A 25,255-nucleotide genomic window follows, 5' to 3' on the forward strand; every position below is an offset into this window, starting at 1 on the left:
CATAGCGACTGAAAATTCTGCAAAATTCAAGCACTTCTTAGGAATATCACAAGAATTTACAAAACCCTCATAATAAAAGCGGCAGGATTAAACATGCTAACAGCAAAAGAAAATCTTCCTTTATGGCTTACATCACCTCACCATCTATTATAAACCAGAATGATACCATGTGTACTTGGACAGACATGGGGCCAATTATCTACAAGCTACTTACTTGTTATTGACCAAATACGAGGCAAGCAGCAGTGCTAGATGAGTCTATGTATAGCAATATCTATATATCATTCTTATATGTACAAAAGCTTACCCCTTATTAAAAAAGTAATTAAAGCCAAATATACTTACTGCTGTCATATATTGCATCTGATATAACAGGATCGAGTTTCCGCGTGAAACTACCATTACTGTCAGGGAGAAAGGCTGTAAACATAAGACGCACCACACTGAGATCCATTTCTTTAGTCTGTTGTACGGCTGCCTGACGAATAATTTCTCTTTCTCGTTCTGGAACCGATAAGTAGACAGATGAATCAGCACAAGGGACAAGGAACCCATAACGAAAGAGAAAGTGTGTTTTCCAAACATCATTACCAAAAGGCACCAATACCAAGGAAATGTTTTCCTTTCCGTTTAGTATCCATTGGCTTCTCTCTTTTTAAGCAGAGAGGAACAGCTGTTCACAAAACACTGCATTCACCTTGCAGCGTGTGCATCAGATTTTATTCAGGATAAGGTCCGTAATTAAAAGACAAAGAGAAAATTACTCTTTTCTACTCTCAATTTATAAAGGTTGCAGAAAGGACAAAGGTGCTCCATTCTCACGTGTATGTTGACAGCAAAGACTTTCTTTCAGATTCCCTAGACAATGGCAACAACACACCACCTCTTAAACCACACAGCCATAGGGTGTTTTCCTATCTTTCCAGCCTTTTTGTGGCTAAGAATCCATGTTTTCAGAAGCTAAACCTGTTTTTAGTAAAAGGACTATTAAAACCAGGCCATCATTACTACGTACCCGTTAGCTGTCTGTCTCCACACGCATCTGCCTGCAGATAGCCAAGTTCAGGATGCACCAGGAGTCCTGGGTTGTATCCCTTTTTGCAAGCGTCTATCATGCGTGCTTCCAGAGTTTCAAACACTTTCTTCTTTGTGACATGAAGTATTCCAAGATTTGCAAACCTGTTGAATTTTGATGGAGGGAAATATTTTCGTAACGCTTTACGTCAACCTGCAGCAGGCAGTCCCTCTCCTACGAGAGGCAGCTACACAACTGAAGTCAATGGAAGGACTCTATAGACACTATTAATTCTTGAGGGCATATTTTCCAGCAAGAAAAATTCAGCCAAGCTTGCAAAACATACAGAACGTGCACCATTATATGGCAGCAATTGTATGGGTGCATGGGATTTTCCCATGACATAAGTAGATATCTATGAGGTTTCAGACTTGGACTGGAAGCAACTTACAAAACACCTGAAAATGTGGTTGTCACACTCTGCTCTGTCTTGGCAGTGACATTCAGGTGTCACTCTATATGGCTGTTGTGCAGAATAACTGCTCTGAATAAGCTCAATCCACTCAAAATGATTTGGAAAGCAGGCTAAGAAGCTACAAACAGTGCAACATTTTCCAAAGGAAATGTTAAAAGCAAGGCTCTGGACATTCAGCAAGGTACTTCAGGTTTCTATTTGAACGACAACTTCCATAATACAAGATCAGCTTTAGTAAACATCTCCTGGCACATTTAAGAAAATCAATTGGATCTGGAAGTATGAAAACAAGAAAATAACCCAACTTTCTTGTGGGTCAATTAAGGATAGAAAAGCTGTTTCTAAACATCTGATGAAAAACAAGACAGGTTAGGAAATGAGCCAAACTTTTCAAGATGAAAAGGAGCATTTCAAATAAAGTTATTTAAATTGTTGTGCTTGGTAAAGTTAGTGCACTGGGCTTGGACATCAAAAGTTACACTTTAAAAGAATCTCTCTCTCCCAACCTTCTCAGCTTTTTAAGCTTCATCTTTTTCACCAACAAAGACATTCTTGAGATCACAGAACTAAAGCTCACAGCCAGCATGAAACCTGATCTAAGCCTGAAAACGTAGACATGAGCCTCAGCTCCATTTACTGATATAACCAATTATTCTTTTAAATTAAACAAGAACAGACCAACTACAATTTCACTATAATCTTACTGCTTTAAACTTTACAAGTTTGACTCATTTAGGAGTATTCAAGTTTATACATGTCTTGCATTAATTCCAAATATACTAACCCTATTTTCTTAATGCTTTTATCTTCACTATATTCCTATTGGCAGACTTCAGCAAAAGTAAAATATTGATCAAAATCGTAACAAAAGCTTTTCTTCACTAATTGTACAGTCCCCGCTCTTTGATCAAAACTACTTAGGATTTTAAAGAACGGGCTTACAATACAAATTTGGACTGCACGCCAAGAGACTGAAACTCTACAAATTTTAAGTGAAAATTATTTGCTTAAATTTATTTAGCTTGCTTGGGGCAAATTCTACAAAGCTAAAAAGAAACCCCATTTATTTTACTATTTAAGATACAAAAAAAGACTGAGATCAGAGTGGCAAGACTATTGCTTCACTTAGCTGCCTCTTAGTAGTAGTTTTGTATTGCTTTTTACAGTGTTTATACTTTGTTCTCTCTTCCTTAGCTCAGCTTTACAAATGAGTTGACAGACTTACCCCACAACCATATCTTTAGGTCCTGCATTAACAGTGCATACTCCATCTTCACAAAATTTACCCACTAAGCTGTGAGCATGTAAGTGGACGTATTTTCCATTAGTAACTAACTGGACGATTACTTTTGCAGGTCCAACATAATTGCAGATCTGTAAATAAATATTAAAAAAGTGGGATTTTTTTTTTTTTAATGGAAAAAGTAATTATTCCCGTTGAGTATTTTCTGTCAGCTAAGTACAATCAAACTTACATAGGAGAAATGTGTATGCCTTTCCTCACAAAATACAAATGACAAACTAACTGTACCAGATCACCACAAAGAAAAGCCAACACTTTTTTTGTAGTTAATCTTGACATACATATGGATGGAGCAGTGACCTAACAAGTTAAGAAATGAAACAAAGCTAAAGGAAAGCAATCTTCTGTTTCCCAAATCATGAATCTCAGTTTTACATTCTGGCCAGTTACTCCATGTTGCTGTCCTTAAACTTCAATTAGTACCCTGGATTCACAGTAAACGTTTCTACATGTTAAACATTTTGGTGTCATTACAATGACCCTTCAGGTAGAGATATTAAAGTGAATTAATTCTATATGCATAGGTGTTTTTTTAAGTCAATATGTTACATCAACACATATTACTCAATACAGCAAATACTCCCCTTAAGTGTATATGAGGATATATGCTAAATCCCTACCTAAGATTTTGCAGGACTGGAACTGTGGTAAATTGGGTGCCCTAGTACAGCCAGTTCTGTAGGACTACAAAGCTTTTGCTCCCCGTTATAATTTCTGATCACCAATCATTTTTTAATAGCTTCTAAAATCATGATGTCAAGTAATGCCTCAAAACCAAACCTAAAATTACTAACAACATATCGTATTGGTAAGTTACTTGCTTTATGTATATTATTTAGAACTTTCTGTCCTCACAAGTAATACTCTTGAAGTCAGTTACCAACTATGCATCACTTTTGAATTATGCTGAATATAAATATACCCCACTTTTAAAAAGCAAACATAACATTACCTTCCCTTCCAATTCACTTAATTAATCCTTTTATCAATGTTGGGGTTTTTCCCTGCCTCTTCTAATTTTTCTTCTAATTTGCCTTGGGCAAAGTTCTTTGTATTAGAGCAGCTTATAGATCTAATCAACCAAGGTATTAAAGGATCACGATAAACATTAAAGTGATGAATCAGTGATGAACTGAATACTTAAAGGTTATATTGTTGATAAAATGCTGATAACCAGGGATTGCCAGGATTTCACCGTGTTGCTAAGTCTTGCTAGATTCCTTCACTCCAGTTAACCCCTCTCTTGAATCCATTCCATCACAGCTGAAATACTCTGCATACGTATAACGCGTGCCCTTCTCCATCTTCCCATCCACTGCTAAAAGCAAAACAAATCTTCACTATGGAAAAGCTGCTCCAGGAGGAACAGGTGTGCAAAAGTCCTCTCATTACTCACTGCCTGGTATTTAACCATTTAATGCTGTATTAATGCACATTTTACAAGCGGCAGTTTCTAAAATACAAAACATGAGGTACTCAGGCTGCTCTCCTGTTTCCAAACTGTAATCCCTTCTGGACTAAAACTATACAGAGATGCAGAGTAATCACTGCTTTACTGTTTCCACCATCTACCAGCAGTGAGAAAACACAGAGATACCTATGTAATTACAGAAAGTCATCTGAAAATAAGAATGACCGCATTTGATGCTACATGTCACCACCATGACTACAATTAACTTTTCAAGAGAAGGACTTTTAATTTTTTTTTTTCATTTTATCCCTCACTAAAGTCTTTCCCTGTTATAAAGTTCCCAGCACATCTACAGCATTATATTCATTATGAGTAATATGCATGTTCTAGTATCACATCAGAAAAGTTCAAGACAATCCTTCATCAGCTGTAGAAACCACAGTGAAACTGTAGGTAGGACTGCTGCACGTCAAGGACTTTCCAGCCTCTGAAAGCAGAACATGTAAGTGCAGCGGTAACCAGATTGCAATCTCCCCCTGTTACTCAGCTCAGCATGATCTCTGTAGTCTCTCTGAGGGGAAAAACAAAAGAGTTCCTAAAACGTAACCGCTTATATAGGTCATAAGTCAAAAAAGGACTATTGTCATCCAGCCTGATGTCCTACACTGCAAAGGGTACACAATGTCCCTGAACTGTTTCGTACCTATATTTCATATAGACAGATTTCCTACCTTATTGTGAGACACCCAGGTTATCTCAGTGCCCAGCAACACAGCCTGAGTGGTTAAATATTCTTGTTTACCACCAATTAAGTCTGAAATAATTTCTTGATGTCCTTGAATTACTGACACCACAACATCAAAATAACTTAAAATTTATTCTGGCACCAAGATATACAAATCAGTATCACCTTTTACGTAAGAACTTAAACACTGTCAAAAGGTAGACAGCGTATTACAATGCTCAATATCTAGAGAAATTTAAGGATTCCGGTGTTGACACAAAAACACATACTCAACATAAGAGGGAGACAGCATGTGGGTGCTGTACTGCTCAAAATCAGAGCTGTGATCTGAAAAAGTAGCTATTGAACACCAAATTAAAGATAGGGGAGAAAAAAGAAAATCAGGAGTTCCTGGGAAGAGCATAGCTGTAATACTTGATTACATCCTGTACTGAAGCAGCATTCGATTGATCTAATCTGATAAAGTTAGAAAGCTGCAGGCTCACATTTATCTGCTGTTTCTGTTTGAGAGATCTGTCGGAGAGATTAAAAGGACGCTGTGAACCTGAAATTGAGTCAATTTCAAAACAAGAGTTTAAAGTTTTTTCAGTTATTTCACATCCTCTTGCAATTCAGACCCCAGACAATTATTTTATAGTTTCTGAAACTTTAAAAAACTTTACAAGAACATTTTCCTACTTCAAAGATGTTTTTTTCTAGTTATTCTTACAAGCAAGAAGTGAAAGCAACTGGTCAACAGAAAGCAAATGATGGAAAGGACCGTGGCAAACCTACAAAGCCAGCAACTACAAAAATCCCTATTTCTCTTTCTAATCACTGTTATAGCAATATACCCAATCTTGCCTGACCGTCAGAGTGCGACTAGTGCTGGCCTCAATACACGCACCCAAGAAGTGTCGCAAAGATGAGGCAACACTCTTTACAAACTGTTTATTTACACAGGGCAGCATTATTGGGTTTTTTTCAGTTTCCAGTTTAAGACAAAATATTTCAGATGTGGAATGAAACATTTAGGCAACTGAATATCCATTTAGAGATCTAAGAATATGCAATGCAAAGTAACTTAAACCAATGGCAGCGAAAGATCTTCTGATCCTCTGGATGTGAGGTCACACTCTCATGTCAAAAATAGAGTTAGGTGCTCTGCTTTAGGAGCCCAACTAAAGGGACCCAGTGCCTCATATTCAGCCAAATTAACCATAGCACTAAAAGGCATAAATCTCATCAAATTTAGCTTTGTCTGAATTTGGGTCAGTACAGGTGCTTAGGAGGGGTAAAGACTTAATAAAAAGTCTGCTTATTCTTGTCTCATGTCTATTCCTTAATTCAGCTGTTCAATGAATTTTTAACTTGTAATCAGCGATATATCACTCCACAGTTTAATTCTTACAAGAGAAAAAAAGGCAAATATGCTGCTCCTTTCTTCACCAAGAAGGCTTATCAACAAAGTAACTTGCTTAATTTTCTATAAATTTACACCCTGAACTTGAAACACATGCTGAAATCCCCCTGATTTCAATAAGAATGCTTATCTCCGAATTGATGTATAATGTACCATAGCCCCAGGACACAACTGGATGGGCAGTTCTCCTGTTCAGGTGCCTGGGTTCAGCGCTCCTAACTGGTACACAGCTTCAATTTGCAAGCTGAACTGCACAACGTCCAAACTCACCAGCAGAGCGATGGTGCTCAGTAGCTTGGGTAGGCCTCCCACTAACTGGTTACTCAGCCTCTGGGCTGGAGCCGATTTACATCCAGCCCACAGAGGATGAGCAACTTGAGTTTGCAGCCACCCACGTAGATTTGCCCCCAAGGAGATGAAAATTCAGGACATTTCCTTCACACTGTTATTTTCAGCAAATTCTTTTCACACCCAAAACTGGATCAAGTACTTCAGCGTAAAACATGAATATGCCTACAGTAACATCAGTATGCAAGACCACGACACACATGGTGAACATGTAAGAAAGCCAGTAGAAATTTTCTGTGCAGATTTTCTTACAGTTTTTCAAATACATAAACCCAAGGCAATTAGGAATAAAAATTTCAGCTCAGGAGCTTTGATTTCAACTGTTCTAGACAGTAAAATTTTCCAGCATTGTGTTACTTACATTGAGCAGATGAAAATGAAACATAAATGAAGAATTTTAAGTAGCTTTCTACTGTAACCACAAAACTTGTCATAAAATGTAACTTCATTATCACATGTTCAGTATCTACAACTTCTCTGCTCTCCATAACTAGACACAAAGTTACATAAAATCCTCTGAAAATATAAGATGTTTTGAACATGATATTAGGATTAGGGTTAGCAAAGACAGGGTTAAACAAAGGGATATAATTCCATAAAACATAAAGATTAGTTAATCCCATTTTTTACATTATAAAAAAATACCACTATTATCCAGACTCCATTCATTATGACTGTGCTGTTAAAACAAGATGTTTTAAATCGATTCTGCTTTACTGGCCAGCACAGATTTGTCTTAAGTGTGAAGACTGTGGCATTGTAGAACCACTACACTAACTCCTGACCTACACCATCTCCTAATACGCTATACAAGAGGTGGTTAAATATGTTATTAACTACCAAAACATGTTGCTTAGAGACACAGCAAAGTCTTTAGCACTCGAGTGTTTAAATGAAAGATACATCTTGATGTGTTCCAGCCGAGGCACAAGTTAGGGACTAAGTACAAGAAAAAAAACAAATGAACAAACAAAAACCAAGAGGTTGACAGTCCACATCATGCAAGAGGCCGTATCAGATAAATGTGTTTTCTTTTGCCAGTCAACCCATGATCCTGCAAAAGGGAGTAGGGAGACAGCAATACATTTTTGTGCACCAAAGATGTCAATTTTCAGGACATTGCCTGGTAGCTACTGGTAAGTTACATCACCTTGCAGTTCAGAGTTGGCCAAGCAGAAGAGAGGTCCCAGTGTGAACTGCACTGACCACACCACGGCCAAGGTTTAAAGATCTATGACAAAAGCTCCTTTCTACATTACAACCAAAGCTTTCACAGCACTGTGATCAACTAAAAGAGGTTTTATGGTGAAAGCCTTGCCACAACAGTAATAAAAAAACCCAACAACCCACCAACCTGAAACAAAATAAAAAATCCCAATGCAATTAAAAAAAAAAACAGCGATCTTCAATTGTGCTCACCTCAGTGATGACAAGGTGAAGCACCCTTTGACAAAACACAGCAGAGACTTACAGGAAAAGGTGTGAAACACTTCTGTCTTTACTGGCACCACTTGAATCAAGAACAGGCACTAACAAGCAATGGCCTTGAGGAATTTACTTGTTGTGTTCCCTTGCCAGCCTCTCCCAGCAGGTGTTGCCATGTGGGGATGTGTAGTAGAAAAAAGCCAGATGCACACAGCAGGACGAGAGGGAGGGAGCGAGGGGAAGGGACACGTGTGTGTGTGTGTGTCTGTGTGTGTGCGCTTTAGACAAAATTAAAATCTGATGATCAATGAAAACAGAAGGTTTGATGGAAAGCCAAAGAACATTTTGGTTTCTAGTTTACTCCATTTCCTGTATAACTCCTAATTGCATATCTCCTTGTCATGCTATTGTGTGACCTATCGCATCTTTATAAAGGATAGTCTGTAATATTATCAATACAGATAGAATTGGAGTCCAAAGATCTGGCTCAATTGAGATAAACTATTTTATATCCAAACATACTAGTGAAATCTCATTCATCAGTTCATCATCACTGTCACAATAGGAAAGGGAAAAGTAAGTAAATCATTGCCTGGGCTAGAATTTTTTCACAGGAGTTTTGTAAGGCTACACAATATCAGCTTTCCCAGCCTCTTCTCAGTTTACAAGACTAACACCCTGGGCTATGTCAGCCAATGCCCATTATTTTCCATTGAGTCATGCTCATACTGATTCATTAGGGAAACGCAACTGTTCCAAACTCCAGCCTTTCTCAAGAACTGCAGAACTACAGGCATGCTGCGGAGAGAGCTGAGGCTGACTGCTTGCCACTCTCCCCTTCTCTCCTGCTAAAGGAGACTGTAAGAGCTAACACCATATCAAAACACATTAACCCTGCTCCTCAGGAGACAATCTCTAGTGCAATAGTTCAAAGAGATAACGCAACAACAAGACTAGGACTTGAATTAAGTTAAAAATTACTGAAAGGACACAGTGTATCTTTTGCCTATTTCCATGGAAAAAGAACTTGCTGCAAGAAACAAGGCAAGAAACAAGAAACATGGCAAAGACAGTTCTTCTCTAATCCTAGAATGATTAATCACCACCGTTATAATCTTCATATTGCGTTAGCATAAAATGTTTCTTTGATTAACATACTTGAATTTTTTCCAGGGAAAAAAGCACAAAAAAATGTTCAGCCAACACCTGAACATAATGTTGCTCCTATTAAAACGAGATTTCTGTTGACTTTAAAGTAATCCTTAAGAACAGAGTATCCTAGAGATATTGGATAAGGAGTAACATGAACAGAAAAAGAAGGAAAACTAGGGAAACAGCATTTTAGACTGAAGGAGTAATTGGACTGATGCTCTACAGTATGCTAGAAGTGGAGTAATTAAGAAGCTCAGGCCTTGCTTTATGCTAAAACTGCACCTCGAGGAAGAACTCCATTAGTGTGCAGGAGGGAACCGAGGTGGTGGGTGCAGGAAAGCTTACTGATCACTTGCTGGCAGTTAAATATGGTGCCAAAATCACTCCATAAATCTGAATACAACTTCCTTTTCAAAATCAATTACATTTTTAAAACTGGGATGGAAACGCAGTCAGTCTTGAGTAATTTAATACAAATTTATGTTGATACGCAGTAAGGTTCTATACACAAATATATGGCAACTTGCATTCAGATTGCAAAATTAATTATTTCTGTACTTACTTTGACCTGAGGGTATGACTTTTTGTTCTTTTCACTAGAAGCACCAGGAAGCCCACCATGTGAAGGGCCTTCGCATACATATCGAAAACGAAACCCCCTCTGTGGAAACAAAGGAAAATACACTTGAAAGCTGTTTAGAAACAAAACTAAAAAAAATAGAACACGCACGCACAAGCTTGCACACACACAGACATAAACAGGACTTGCCCAAACAGCTCACAAACAGCAAAGTTATAACTGTTCATCCCTGAAATGCTGTGTGTGCTGGTTGACTAGGCAGCACTGAACTGTAGCCCTGGAGAAACTGTTATATTCTCACTCTTGCACACAGCAGCAACTCCAAACTTTTATTTCAGTAAGTAGAACTATTTTGAAGCAGAGATCTATTTACAAGATCATCTATTTACAAGATAAAAACAAGATAAAAATTCAAGAATGCAAGAGCAGATACTCGTTCTCCCATAATTGCTGCTAGGTAGAGAGAACTGAAGTCAATAATAATCAAGGAAGTCCAAAGCATCATAAAGAAAGGAACAGGGATGAAACAGAAATTATTCTTCCTTCTGGGCAGGGCACGTGAAAGTTGCATCTCCAAGTGGAATCCAGAAACAGCACAAATGCTTCAGGGGACTTTGAACGGTTGAGTTTTCATTTCAGTTACCTAAATCGGTATCTGAATATACTTTAGGGAACTGCAAGATATTAGCAGCCACTCTAGAGTACAGCTGTCCATTTATTCCACTTCTATTTGCAGGAAGTAACGTTGCCTTTACAGGGTAATCTATAAGGCACAAAAGATGCTACTCTTAAGCAAATGTATTTGGTAAATCTGCTTAGTTGTATTATTTCATGTGGCTCCCAACATCAAATACTTTCAGATCTACTCCGCAGTACTGCAATTTCTGGCAAAATCCCCATCTTATAAAGGACTCCCAGTGTCTGTCCTAACAGCACCACTTAGTGTTATATCCTTCATTGGAATCATTCAGCTTCTTTCTAATAAAACTCTGAATTAAAAGTCTGTACTAGCTGACGGTAAACATGGCTCAAAAATAGCTCTGTAATCATTAGCTTCACTACCTATCTTACTAAAGCCTTTCCAGTTTAAAAACTTGATTTCCAGGCAAGTGGAAAAATCTGACTTTTATTCAGACACTGACCAGACAATGTAATTAATCCTTAAGTATGTATTTTATTTGCCTTCCTACAGTGAAATGTGTGACAGCTATGATAAGCTTGAACTCAAGTTGTCCAAAAGGCAAAGCAACCTCTGGCATCACGATGCATGAGATGACTCGGTCTGTCTTCACCTCTATGCCTTTGGTCCAACAGAGGCAGAAGTCATCTGTGCAGCCTTCCCCCACAAATATTTTCTACCATCTCCTACAAGGAAGACTGGATTGTGGCATCCTTCTGCACAAGACCAAGCTAGGATGGGACAGCTTTTGGTCACTCTCTTTCCCTGTCTACTTAACAGCTCCCTAAGGTAGGATTTTATGCAACTGATTGGGAGAGGCAGGAAAGTGGTCTCCAATTCTGTACCAGCTTAAGGAGGAATACTTGTGATTGCTGATGCCACCAGCTAAAGGGAACAATGCCTGGCATTCTTTAGGGCTATCTTTACCCAGCAATTACTCTGTACACAGTTGCATGAAAACTAACCAGTGCATTGGAATGACTCTTGTACTGTCAGACAAGCATAAGTGAGTGTTTGTTACAGAGTCACACACACAAAAAAAATCTACATTCAAGCATTTATCTTCATTTTTCTTGGGTTATTCAAAACAGCCAACATGATGAAAGGAATGTCAACGGACAACAGAATTTCTTAACGATGACAACACACAAGTCAAAAGTTTCTGTAACTTGAGAACAGAATAAAATGTTTTTATTCTTTCATATGTTTTAAGAAACATGAAACAAATTCTAAAAGTCTTCCATGTTTGGTCTAGCCATTTATGTTTCAAAACACTGGGGGTACTGTAAGAGTCACTTCTAAGATGAAGAGTCTATACTTAGCAAGACATTTTTTTAAAACCCTCAGTGTTTTGTTTTTTTTTTGTCTTATGACACTTCCAGAGAGGCACAAAGATGAAAACCGAACAAAACAGGAAATGATTTTACGACAAAAGAGAGAGGAAAAACTGCTCATGGTTAAGTGCCACAGTTGTTATGAGAGTTCAACCGCTTCAACACGCTTTTTTTCTAATCTTAAGTCATAATTTTATTCAAAGCTGAGCAAAGTGACATAGCTAACTTAAAGATTTTCAAAATGTAGTGTTCTTACCTGTTTTGGCTGTTCTATGATTTGAAGATAGGGTCCATCTGCTAACATAAAAGAAAAAAAAAGTAAAAATAAAAGATTTATTTCTATTACTATCACAGGTAAGTTGAAGGAGTAAAACTGATGTCCTTGAATGTTTTGAGACAAAATTTTTGAAAGCACCTAAGCATCTTCAGAACTTCAATTTAAAGAAATAATTTGATCACATGGTAGTGTGTAATTTCAAATGTTTTGTAAGACCAGTGGAGTAAGAAGGGAAGGATTAACACAGAAAAGTTAATTTTAGCTCAGAGCGCCTAAATGGGCAATTCTGATCACTCAGTTAAAACTCTCAAGGGTGAGTAATCAGGATCCTCTCCTTGCCACTGACAAGCAGTTTGGCCTCCTGAGCTAAGGTTAACTTTTGTATTTAAACCCCTTGGGCTCTAAAGACTATATTCACAAGCTTTTGGCTCTAGGGCTTTCTACTGAATAGGTTCTTTTGAAGGTCTAGAGACAGCCAATGGGAAGCTGTGAGGTATGGGAATATAGGAGGAATTTAAGCTGTCTCAACATGCCCTAACAGTCATAACTGCTTTAAAAAAACACCCTGTAATTGAGGAGACTAAACAATTTACATTATTTTAATAATTTCAGATACACTTTAAAATATACTGTTCTGCTGTGCCTCTGGAAACACTGAACACACTATTTGACGAGAGATGCAGACTCCATAATGAGATCCATCTTTGAGCATGATGCCAATACACAGGATTATGTTCTACTAAAATTCTATTTGTGTCTTTCAAAGGCTTCCTTAAACAACTTCTAGTCTTGCACCACTCCCTCAACAGTGACTAACTTCCATATCATAAACCCCATTCAAAATTCACCAGTTTAACTAGCCTTTGAGCAGGCCCTAAATCCAATGAAAACTCTGTGCCACCCGAGTTAAGAATCTGTCACCTAATCAAAGCTTAGTTCCAACTCTGTTTAGATTGTTTACATTGAGAAGGAATGCTCCCTCAGTGGATGGCTGTGAAATACCTACTAAAACGCAAGGCCGTCCTGGGTCTGAAAATGACAGTTCCGAGAGGCATGATTTCTTATCTACCTCTTGCTAAGCAGAGAACAAGATTCAGATTTCAATGCTAAAAACTCAATTGTTATCAAAGCAGTTCCCAAATGACGGTTTCGCTGTGAATACTTACACAATATTTTGGCAGCTACATTCCTGTTGGAATTACGTATCATCTCTTATACTCTATTAAAGGTATTAAAGCTAAGGAATCAAACGAGTTCATTGGGACACATGAAACCTTCAAAGCAGACAAGCCACAGCTATGTGGCAGAGCCTGCAAGCATGTAAAACACATCGTGCCCTGCCAACCTGCAGGTATGACCTGCCTTGGCACAACTGCACCATCTGCAAGTGCCACACCACCCAGCTACCTCCACTAGGTAGTACTTGGCTTCGGCACAGAACTACATACTTGCATCAACTTTCACTTGCTAATAGGTCTGATGTACACTGATGATTAAAAATGGCAGAGGATTCATTAATTTATAGTTTGTGGGATGACTACACACATCCTTCTCAGCTCCTCCTTTAATAAAACAAGACCTTTGTGCCTTTACTCAGCACAGGTCTTAACTGAACAGGGTTCTCTTAAAAGGAAAGTTTTGATCAATATGCTAATAGATGAAACTAGTATTTTGCTGTTGAAGTTGGCTGACTCAGCGACTGAATGACCTTCAAGCCAAAGTTATATTGCACATCAGTCACAGCAATTTCACATATAAAGTTCATCTATTTCCCAAGTCCAACACTCTTCCTGTGAACAAGTAAACACTGCTACAATTAAAATCTTGAAGTCATGCGAAACAGTGTCCCCGAGATCATATACACATCAACTTACATTAGAAAGCATGAAAAACAGTTTGGACTTCAGAAACTTTAACAGACATAGAACAATATTGAGCTTTGGTGTGGTTTTATTTTTCAGTTTTTGTCTGTAATACAGAGTCAAGATGAGGCGAGTTGGGTTTAAGCATTAGGTCAGCACTTAAATTTAAGATTTTTGTTCACAGACCTCTAACCCGACTCGTGCTTTAGGCACCTAACATTTTATATTTTAATGATCCAGAGGCCTTGTATATCTTCTGGGCACTGGCAGAAATAACGCACCTAAAATACAACTGTGTAGTTCCAACTTCCAATGAAGCCTCTAGGGCAGGATCTGCCAAGCAATTTTCTTTGGCTGTTCTCCCCTTAGGAATTCATTTTCAAGGCATATACACTGGGTTAATATAGGCACAAAATACCATTGCTTTCTCTTAAACATTAGCCAGAAAAGGAAGTTCTCTTTTATTCAACAGCTAAGTGGCTCCAGCAGTCCCCCAGGATGCAGCAGGTTCCAACTTTTCCTCAGCATAAGGAAATTCAAACTCCCAAAAGAGGAAGATACACTATATTGGCATATTGGAAAGCTCAGGGGGAACACTTCATACTGCTGAAATGTTTTACCTTGCATGGCCCTTGAGAAAATGAAAGAAAATGGAAAACTTAGGACTGTGATTCTTATGCCCCCTTGGGAAAAAAGTTTATTAAAAGCATACAAATATACTAATACAAAAAAACCGCTCACATACTAATACTCTGAAAGTGCAAAAAAGGTGTAGTGTAAATGTACAAAGGCAAATTACATGCCTGTTATGATTAATCCAGATTACATAAATCATGTACTAACGTATTTTAACATAAAAATTTGCAAAAAATTTGGGGTTTGTGACTAAACGTTTTCTTTTTTACAATGACTAAGTAATTCTCTAGTATAGCATCTGAAACAGATCCAACTAACAGTACAGAGAAGGCACTCTAATGCAAGTCTACTTAAAAACAAAGCAGCAATATTCAAGGTAACTTCCAAGCACAAATGGTGTCTTATTTTGACTATAAAAAGGATTTTTACTTAGTGAAAGGTCTCATACAGTTGTCTTCACTAAACTCTGAATATTCAGAAGTACATTAGACAGACAGCCTAACACTGGTTATGTGTGGTTCCTTCTTTCTCTCTCTCATCCTTTCTCAGGGGGAATAGAAAAGATGTTTAGTGTTTTGCACCAGGAAGTTTTTAATATTCTATTTCTATTAGTAGGCATGTCTGGTCTACGCAGACAGCAGGAACCTGAAGATGCACACCTTGCAAAAGGAACTAATAATGATGAGATTTGTGACAATCTTTTATACCTCTGTGCTAGGCTGGAAAATTGCTTGCTTCAAGTTCTTGTTTAATGAGCAACCTCCTTTTAAGTGTTACACAATCACAAGAAGGAATGCTACTTAATGCATAGCAAAAATTCTGCTTTTTCCCTGCAGAGAGGCTCAAGCAGCATAGAATCATGGAGCTGGCCTCTACACTGGCATGAGTCTCACAGTTGCCAAGAGCCAAGTTTTGACATGAGCCCTCCTCTTTGATTTCCATGGCACTGCTGTAGTCAGGAGGGCTGAAAACTGCAACTAAGACACGCAGTCCTCCAGCCTGGAAGGGATTTGGTGCAGCGTGTCACATCCTGGCTATGCTTCAGTGCTTCCTTTTCTGTCTTCTTGCCTCAGTTGCCACAGACCTACTCGCATCCCACTGCCTCCTCTCTAGCCTGAGTCATAGTCCCACTTCCCCACGTCTTCTTCAACGGCTACATTTCTTCACTTTCCTTCCTGCCTGAGTCAGAGGCCCTCCTGCATCTTGACACTCCCACCACTTAACATTCTTTCTTCCACTTGACAGGCATCACCCTGCACGCACACTTCCCAAAGGAGCACTCATCTTAGTCTTCCCCTTGGTTCCTTCTTCCCATCACAGCAAAGTCAAGAACAAAAGGGCCTGTGAGGTTGGTGGGATATCCCTGCAAGCCTGGCAGCACCACAGGACTGGTGGGGTCCTTTATCTAACTGTTTACCTCGTACCATTCAATTTAATCTGCAACCAGCTGTGGTCAAGTCCCTCTCTCACCTCCTCTCTGTTAGTGGGTCCCCCAAAGCAGGCATCTCACTCTTGTAACTGTGTGCTGGTTTGTTTTGTGGACATGGATGAAAATAGTCATAGCCTCGAGGTTTTGATTGTAAAATCTAACACCATCCCTCTTGTGTCCATCCTGACAGTGGCACCTTGCACCTAAAAGCTCAGACTCTAGATCTAGAGTCATATCCTTCCTAAAGGCCCATCATAGCATTTGTATGTCCTTCCCCTCAGGGGTTCACCTGCACAGGAACACTCCCCTGTATCTTGACTCTGCAGTGTATCATGTGAGTATGATGCTCACAGCAAACAGCACACAGGCTTTGCTTAACCTGTCTAATCCCTCTGTTCACTTTTATAAATACAAGCACAGAAGACCTAGAAAAAACACCAGAAGCAGTATGCATGTCTGCTCATGCTTCTGAAGATTAGGGCCACTGCTATGGGACATGGAAAATGAACACTCAACTAATTTTTGGTGATGGTCAAGTGTCCTTGAATCTCTTCCTAAAATCACCTCTCTAATAAAAAATGAAATTTAGATTTTTGTAAGTGACTTCTTTTTCCCTCTATGCCCACCTCACCTCAACAGCACGCATCACAGAGGGTTGGCAGAGGAGGTTAAAGAAATAACAGAAAACTGTAATTCTAGCAGCCTCCAGGCAATACTGTTCAGCTGCTGATGGCCCTGCTTCAACTTTACAGGTTTAGCCTGACTGCAAGAAAAAAACGACACCTCAACACCAACAGATAGTTGGACCAGAGCCCCTAAAAAACAAACCAATAACAGTTCCCAAAACCATCACGAACTGGCACACAGATTGCTACGTTACACGGCTGTAGATGGCCTTGTATAATCAAGAGGAAGTAAGAAACACCCAAAATTATAAAACATTTTGCTCAGAGTTCTACCCAATTCCATGCCTAATTCTTACTTAAAACTGACATATGTGAGACAAAAAAAGAAGCGAGCAAAGACACCAACAACTATATTGAGAAAATCCTTGCCCCAACATCTCAAAGGTTTTCTACTATTACTGTAAATATTAACAACACAGCAGAACATCTATCATCAGGAAGTCCCCAAATTCCCCAGCTATTTCTTGATTCACTATGCTGGCGTGATATGGCAATCCACAGTTATATATTAAACCTGCCTGCCAATGTAGTAAATCTGACATTGTGCATTCATAAACGTACAGGTTGGAAGACACAGGCACCACACCAAATCATGAGCAACAATAATGTCTTTGGTTTTCCTGTTTAAATCATCCAACTGTTCTAGAGACAAGTTCTTTTTAGAACACTTATTTTGCCCCCTTCGTATCTCAGCTGGAAGAACTTCTGGAAAATCTCGCAAGAATTTTAAACTGACCTTGCTGCTTATAAAGAAATTATTAATTCCTGCTTTGAAACAATTAAAGCATAATATACAAATTATTGTATTATGTTATAGCTGAAGAGTTAGTCCGCAGTAATGATGCATCCTGGTTTCAAGCAGGAGAGGAACTAAGCATTATAGCAATACTACCCAAGAAACAAAACCACTATGGCATCATCAGATGGCATTGAAATGATCAACTTTTTCTAAAACTTATTATTAACTTCTTGTTTGTGATACCTGAAATCCATGATCCTTTATCAAATCCTGTTTTGTACACAGGGAACTTGCTACCTATAATGCAGCTGTCAACAAGAGCAGTGCCATTTAAAAAAAGGTCTTTTCTAACCAATTTTGCAAATTAAGGATAGAGCGTGAGTTTTCTGCGACTTCAGAACTCAGTGAATTCTTGACTTTCCCAACACAATTTTAAACACAGCTGTTTTCTAGTTTAGACAGGACATATATAAAATGGATTTCCAGATATCTATCTGAATAATTTGTATGGAATGAGTCTTCTACAAGGAGTACAGAATAAGCTTAAAAGTTATGTGTAAGAGAGATCATCACAGGAAAATCAAAATTCCAACAACCTTATTTGTTCCACAGAAACTCTGAGAACAGTGAAAAAAACCCTTGGTATAAAATGGACAAGCCCTTTAATCCTAAACAGATGAATATTACTGAAAATTTTATGTCTTGATAAAAAACACACTGCAAACAAACGATTGCAACATTAATTTGTTGGATGTTTGTTCATATTTGTCAAGAGCTTTGCTCATCAGAACATTTTATCTTGAAACAAAATTATCTGTACCATATGTATTTCTTCATCCTTCCTCACTACTATTCAGTCAAGAAACCTGAAGTATGGTTTAAATCAGGAAACACTGAAACAGTAAGCACGCCTTAATTTTTATTTTTAAATCATCATTTATTGTTACTTTAGGGTAGAACTTTACCTATGAAGTAAAAAGTTAATTGATTATTTAATTTTACCCTTCAAACCTTCACTGCTGCCAAGTGTATAAAATATTTCAAACAAAAGCAATTTGCATTTTCAACAAAAGAAAGCAATCTGCAATACAGAAGATACCAACTACATCCTGATACAACAAACAGATCAACAGCAGGAAGTTGTCATGTTAAAAGACATTAATAGCTCATTGGAGATACATTATTTGAGATATATGTGCTTATATACATTTTTATTTTCTTTCTCTTTTCATATCAGCTATTCTAATAAACTAAGCAGATGAAACAGAGTTTTCCAAATTCAAGCAAGAAGTAACACAAAAAAATTTCACAAGCAAAACCAAGCCAAGGTTCATCAAGTAGCTAATCCTGGCTGAGATACAACATGCTGCTATTTGATATTCCTGTGCTGGAACCATACTGGAAGAAGTGCATATCAGACTTTCGCAGAATACTATTTGCTTATTTTCAGTGGTTGGTTGCAAAATTTTATTCTGAGCTTTCAAACTAGTGTTATTATTCAGGAAATTGTCAGGTTCTTTTAATACCAGACTGTTGCTTTACAGGAAACAGAGAAGTCACCAAGAAGGAAAAACAGATTTGAATGATACAGGAAGTTGAATATACTCTGTATTTTATTAGTGAAAAACAAGCACCTTAAGAGTTATTACAACTGAAACACCATTCAGAAGAAAAAAAAGTACATGTTGCACCCTGAAAACTGGCAGTACAAACATGTAGGTCATTGCAGATGCAAATTTAGAAAAAAAAAACAACAAAATAATTTATAAAAACATGTCACTCAAAGCTCTTCGGTCACTCAAACCATTTAACTAACAGAAACTTTCAGTTTCTGTACAAGCCCAAAGAAAATCAGATTTGCCTCACTGTTTTAAGTTTCATGAAGGTAAGAAAGAGATGCATAAGGGGGTCATAAAAAGTCTAGTTGGCAACTTTGGGATCCAGTATTATGAAATACAAGAGTGTAAACCAAAAAGCTTCTGAAAATAACTTCACAAAAAAACAAACTGGAAGAAATAGGAGGACAATAGCACAATCAAAGAGCAACAGTTCTTACCTGTTCGTAGTGGTAAGTCTGAAGTGATGTAATTTGTATTATTGAATAACGCATTCATTCCCATGAACTGATCCATTGTAAACATCTGTATTGAAAGAAATATACTCTTCATTACTACATATATATGTAATTTCATAAAGCATCTATAAGCAGAGAATCTCAAAGTTCTCTGCAAATATTGAGACTGCTAACACCCCAGTGCAGTACGTAAATGTTTTATACCTCTTTTATTTTTGCTGGCAGCAGCAGTGCAAGCAAAGCTGATCGTAATGACCAAGTTCCAGCAGTATCATGAGACTGCACTGAGCTCAGCACAGTTTCTAAGCACACATTTTGCCTATATGCACTAACAATTATACATTTGAAATTGCTTAGATGGTCAGTTCTGAAAATCTGACCCTAGCTGTCTTGCCCAAAGCCTTGCTGGGAGCCTATGAGTTTTCATTTGCACTCCTGTGATTAAACCTCACCAGACTACATCCTTTATTTAATATGTTTATAAGCTCTAATGCGAGAAAACAGTATACCCAGGTTAAAGTTTAATTTTTTTTTAACACACTGACATGTCTTAACTCACTGTAATTATTATTAGGTATAAATATATCTTCTTCCAAAGTGGAGCAAGCATAAAGGATTATATAGTTTATTTTTTGAAATTAAGGCAAGCAGAAATAATCTGTTCTTCACTCAAACTTTTCACTTGAGTGCAAGTCTCATAATTCAAATGAATCATAAAATGACCTAATGAAATCAGGAAGAGCTTCTGAAGAACTAGGCCTACTGATCTGTATGAGTGAAGGAACACTTTAGTCATCAATGTTAACACAAATTTCACCAAAAAATCTTACAAATTGGCCTTTTAAGGTATAAGGGGCTTTATTTGCAGATAAAGTCCAATGTCTATGACAGAAGAAATTTCAGGGCAGAAAAATGAGTATTTTTTCAATTGCTTCTTTGGCCTAGCTTTCCTTTTCACTCAGCTATTTCTCCAGCAGCAAGGCAATATACAGGTCACACAGAAGATACCTTTGAGAAAAAATAACCCTAGATTTCCCCAAACCTGATTTCTGCCAATAGCTGGAATGCTTTTATATCTGTGTTGTCAAGTCTAGGAAATGACCGGACAACATGAGAGGAAGACAAAACAGAGAGCTAGGAGACAATACCAGGATATTGAAAACACACAAATCCACTTACCTGGGGATCGGACATAATATAGGAATCTTCTCCTGCCATTTTAAGTCCTGAAACACAAAAAGCATGATCAGAACACTCTTTTGTTTTTAAATGTGTATCAATAGAGAAACTTGAAAAATGTTAGAGTTCTGAGTCCTAACTCTGACCCTTCTTATTTTAATCATAATGTTAATGATTTCTAAAACACCCTTAAAATTCCTCAGTATCTGCAAGCGGCAGGCTACAGCTACGATTTTCCATTGTCTGCTCCCAAGCAACTACTATAAAAATTACAGTCAAAGTCTTTAAGTAAAAATTTATTAAAATCTGCAATCCATTTGTTTCTGGCTTTGCTCTGACTATTCTGCCATTAGAGTTTAGGCATAATTAATTATCATAGTTTAGCAAAAACAGGACTCCGCATTTTTAGACAATAAAAAGACTTCTGAACATTCATGTATGCCTGATGGTTTTCTTGGGAAGTTATTACTAAATGCAAGAAAAAGATGCCTTAGAAAGAACATCCAATACTTTTTCTTTAAGTAAAAACAGTCAAGCATTGACTAATTTTGGACACCTTTATTCCCAGAGGTCCACAAGTGCTTTGCACCCACAACAGCTGAGTGCTGACAGTGGCAGTTATGGATGTACAAACTACCACACCCGGATCTCTCACTGTCTACATGTAAATACTGGACACTGGGAAAGTTTAGCCTGGCTTAGTTTTCTTTGCGCCAGTAGCAAGTCAACAGGTCTACTCTTCAAAAAAATTACAATTTCTCTCCAAGAGAATATCTGAAACTAACTAGTGAATATTTCAAGACAGTCATGTCTGCATGAAAGCAGACACTCTAAATAAGGTTAATAGCTAATAGAAGATAGAGACATGTCACCAGCCCTCGTGTTCTACCACACTGACCATGAACAATGTTTTCCAGCAAAGCAAAGTGAACTGCAAAAACCTCCTGCCCTATGAAAAAGTGAGAAGTGACCAGTAAACCAGCAGAGGAAAACTGAATCACCATCTACATTCTACAGGAACTAGAAAGGAAAATATCAGAAAGAAATTGCAATACTTGGGTACTTCGATTTGATGGAGGTGCAACTCAGCTTGTTAACAAGCTCCAAAGACAACATATAGCCACCCATCCCACACAAGCAGAAAATGAAAGCAAATTTTAAGTGGAGAAATAGGAGACACATCCACCTGATTTACCAGAAAAAGAAGTCCCTGAGGATAAAATTATTCATAACCTAGAAAATAAAAGAACTCATCTGTTTGTAATTTAATTTTCAAGAGAAAAATTTAATGGGTAATATTATTTGTAGTATTTGAGCACATATCAAATAACTGCTCTTAAGTTTTCAGCCGAAAAAGAATAACAGAAGTAACAGGCAGCCACAGAAACCCATGCTGTACTTCATCACCTAATACATCAGGATTTCGGCTATATAAAAAATATTAGTCAATCACATTATCTCCCAGGCACATTCTCCAAAGCATTCTGTTGTTATTACCAACCTTTAAGGAAAAAGTCAACATACAAGGCATAACAAAACCTTCAGCACACAACAAACTTTAGTAGATGTTTTTATTTGACACTCCATTCCTCAGAAAGAATATAACCCCCACCACCAATTGACAAGTTATTGACATCACTGAAATAACTGTAATTTAGTTTTTGGCAAACACTTCCCAGTTAAAGTTGTAGATATTACAGAAAACAATCCGAAGACTTCAATTGCCAACAGATTTTAGGAAGCGTCAGAAAATACCCACCCTGCTGATGCAGCCTGATCACAGAAGTGTGAGTGCAAATGCCAGATTTCTTCTGCACAAACAGAATAAAAACTGGTTCTAAAAGTCTTGGTTTGTGAGCTCTCCTATTTAATCACTTACTATTTCATGAGTCACATATTGCAAAACTCTGTTCCAAAATACCTAAAGTACTCAAAAAAACACAGTAAGTATGCTTGTTCAGAATAAAAAGTTCTGAGGAGCTAATATGACTAGCATCTGCCCACTTGCATGTTTGCTAAATGTATACTTAATGCAAAACTTCCAAACAAAGCATCTCACAGCTTCTTCTGTAAGCCTAATAGGATAAATTTAACAGCATGTTCTATTGTCTTTGTCCTGTTCTGGTTTCTCAGACAGCATTACACTCACTCCAGCAGAACTCCCTAGGAGAAGGGCACCTGCTCCACTTGCTGGTCACAGTTACAATTCTGCAGTCACATTTGCAGTTCTACAATACACGAATTCAACAAAGTGGAAAAATACCACAGAGGCAGAATTTCTGAAAACTTTTCATTTAAGGTACTTTGATATAAAATTTAGACACAGAAATAAAACCTATGTCTATCTGAATCAGTCCTTCAATTTCACCTGATCAAAATGCTCATTTCTGGCTTTTTGGCTGATGCAATGAACAATGTCATGAGAGCAAACAGCAACTATTAAAGATAAACATTATACTTGGAAGCAGCAAGGTAGTTACCCACATACTGCCCTGCTGTAGGTGTATACTTAGGAGTTTCTAACCAGGTATTAAGCACAAACTTTCTCACACCAAAAGCATAGGTGTCTCTTGCTTGAGATCTTTTGTGTTCAACAGTCAGCTGCAGGGTTTGGACGAGAGGTTAAAGATATTCTCTCTGGACTGAATGCTAAACCAGTTTATTATGAACACACGATGATTTAGATGTGCAAACATATGCCTTTGTGTATGTAAACGGACACCTGATTGCCTTTTCAGGGCCTAGACAAAAATTAACCCAGCAGTTTAAAATGACCCCTCTAAATGACTGAAAACATTCTCAGTTTCACTATAGGTTTTGTCCTCTTTCAAAGACAAACAAATGACAAAAATGTTCCAAGAGCCATGACTCTAAAATCGGTTCGCTTGGGATTTATTTATTTAACAAATCCCGAAGCTTCCTCTTCTTACAAGAAAACTGGAGCAAATCCAGGGAGTCAATAACATGACTAAAAACCAAAAAGACACTTGTAGAAAAACAGGCCCTAGCATTAATTGCATGGCTTTTAATCAGCCTCTTCCCTTAATGCTTCAGTTTCTAAACATCTACTGTACGTGCATTAAGTGGTAAGATTAACATCCACCAGAGTATCTTTGCTCATTTTCTCCTCACATGAGCTGTATTTTGGGGCAGAGATTGCTTTTATCCAAGCTATATTTACTGCTATATGCATCTTAGAGAAGTCAGGTGAAAACCACCCCTCTTTCATTTGAAGATGACTGGGATTAAAATTGCTTTGTGGCAGTTCACGTTACCATATATGCCCGCTCCCCACATAACCTCTGATGCCCACAAACTGTACTGCAAACATGCACCTACAATAAAAAATATCCCTACACCTGCAGACCACAATGAACCATGACAGTCTCCACCCTGGAGATCATCTGAAGTCTTTCAGCTACTAGGGCACAGGAAACTAAACATTTCAACTCGCACTAATTTTTAGTGTGAAAATCCAAAGGTGGGTGAAGGAATGTCATTTAGATCCTAGTGCAATGGGAAAACGCTAAATCCAGCTAAACTTGTCCAAAACCACACAGCGGTGCCTCCTGAGGGACTGTGTATGCATGTGCATATGCATGCAGTATTCCTTTCTCCCCACAGCAGGTCAGCTGCCATTGTAAAAAAAGGTTAAAATAATGAGAAAAAGAAGAAACCTAGGATTTTATATATATCTATATATACATAAAAATATACGGAAGATGATGGGGTTGCATCAAGAGAACATAATGGCAGTCACTTTGTATTACTACTCCTCCTTAATAACGAAGTAATAGCATGTACAAGTAAGCACAGCTGGAAGAACAGTAGTTCATTTATTGTATTCTGTGTATGTTTTCAAGCTTCGAAAGGATCAGGCATTTAAAATGGAAACAACATAACTAGTGTAAGAATGCTCTCATCCAGGAACAAGAATTCTCATTCCTGTTTATCTCAATAATTTGATTTCAGAGCTCTCTCCTGCTGTTCTCCAACCTCCACTGTATCTGAATACTTTAAAACAAAGATAGGTTTCTCTAACCAACTTTTTTTAGGCCCCTAATTTTTCTGAGCCCAGATCCTTCCCTCTGCTGCTCCTCTTCAACTTTCCAGCCTGAATTTTAAAAATGAAGTAAAACATTTTCCTCTTTGATATCAGTACCCAATCTAATACCTACAAACAGGGCATGGGACTTCTTCCTAATACCTTTCTGCAGACAAGCAAAACCAATGCAAATTTCATCATCTATGAGGAATCAAGCTTTAATGTGTGATTCAGATATTAATAATACAGGTGTTTCTGAAAACATTTACAGACATCTCACTCAGCAGCTGCATGCCTTTTAAAAAACTAAGACTTTAAACTTAATTCTTTCTCTTTCTAGCTTTGCTCTCATACTGGTCTGGCTAAAAGCCTGAACAGTAAAAATATTAACAAATTAGGAAGACTTCTTATTAATCCAAGTAGGAAATAAAATCATGCAAATATTACCCTTAATAGTTG

General features: G+C 37.8%; 1 protein-coding gene across 4 annotated transcripts in view; it reads right to left on the reverse strand.

Annotated features, from left to right (window-relative positions):
• Positions 1 to 25,255, reverse strand: part of NFKB1 (nuclear factor kappa B subunit 1) — a 56,712-nt gene that overhangs the window by 22,622 nt on the left and 8,835 nt on the right. For 2 of the 4 annotated variants that reach the window (XM_021283046.2, XM_065062825.1), the window contains exons 2-8: positions 20,752 to 20,798; positions 19,555 to 19,639; positions 12,126 to 12,166; positions 9,839 to 9,937; positions 2,716 to 2,864; positions 1,016 to 1,179; positions 346 to 504 (exon numbers count right to left, since the gene is read on the reverse strand). In XM_021283046.2, coding sequence (XP_021138721.2) covers positions 346 to 504; positions 1,016 to 1,179; positions 2,716 to 2,864; positions 9,839 to 9,937; positions 12,126 to 12,166; positions 19,555 to 19,639; positions 20,752 to 20,790 — 736 coding nt within the window. In that variant the 5' untranslated portion in view covers positions 20,791 to 20,798. Of the gene's footprint in view, positions 1 to 345; positions 505 to 1,015; positions 1,180 to 2,715; positions 2,865 to 9,838; positions 9,938 to 12,125; positions 12,167 to 19,554; positions 19,640 to 20,751; positions 20,799 to 22,510; positions 24,404 to 25,255 lie in introns of those variants that run through there. The other 2 variants (XM_065062827.1, XM_065062828.1) reach the window with 2 other exon arrangements.

This window comes from Columba livia, chromosome 4 (assembly GCF_036013475.1).
Source record: "Columba livia isolate bColLiv1 breed racing homer chromosome 4, bColLiv1.pat.W.v2, whole genome shotgun sequence".
Taxonomy (NCBI): domain Eukaryota; kingdom Metazoa; phylum Chordata; class Aves; order Columbiformes; family Columbidae; genus Columba; species Columba livia.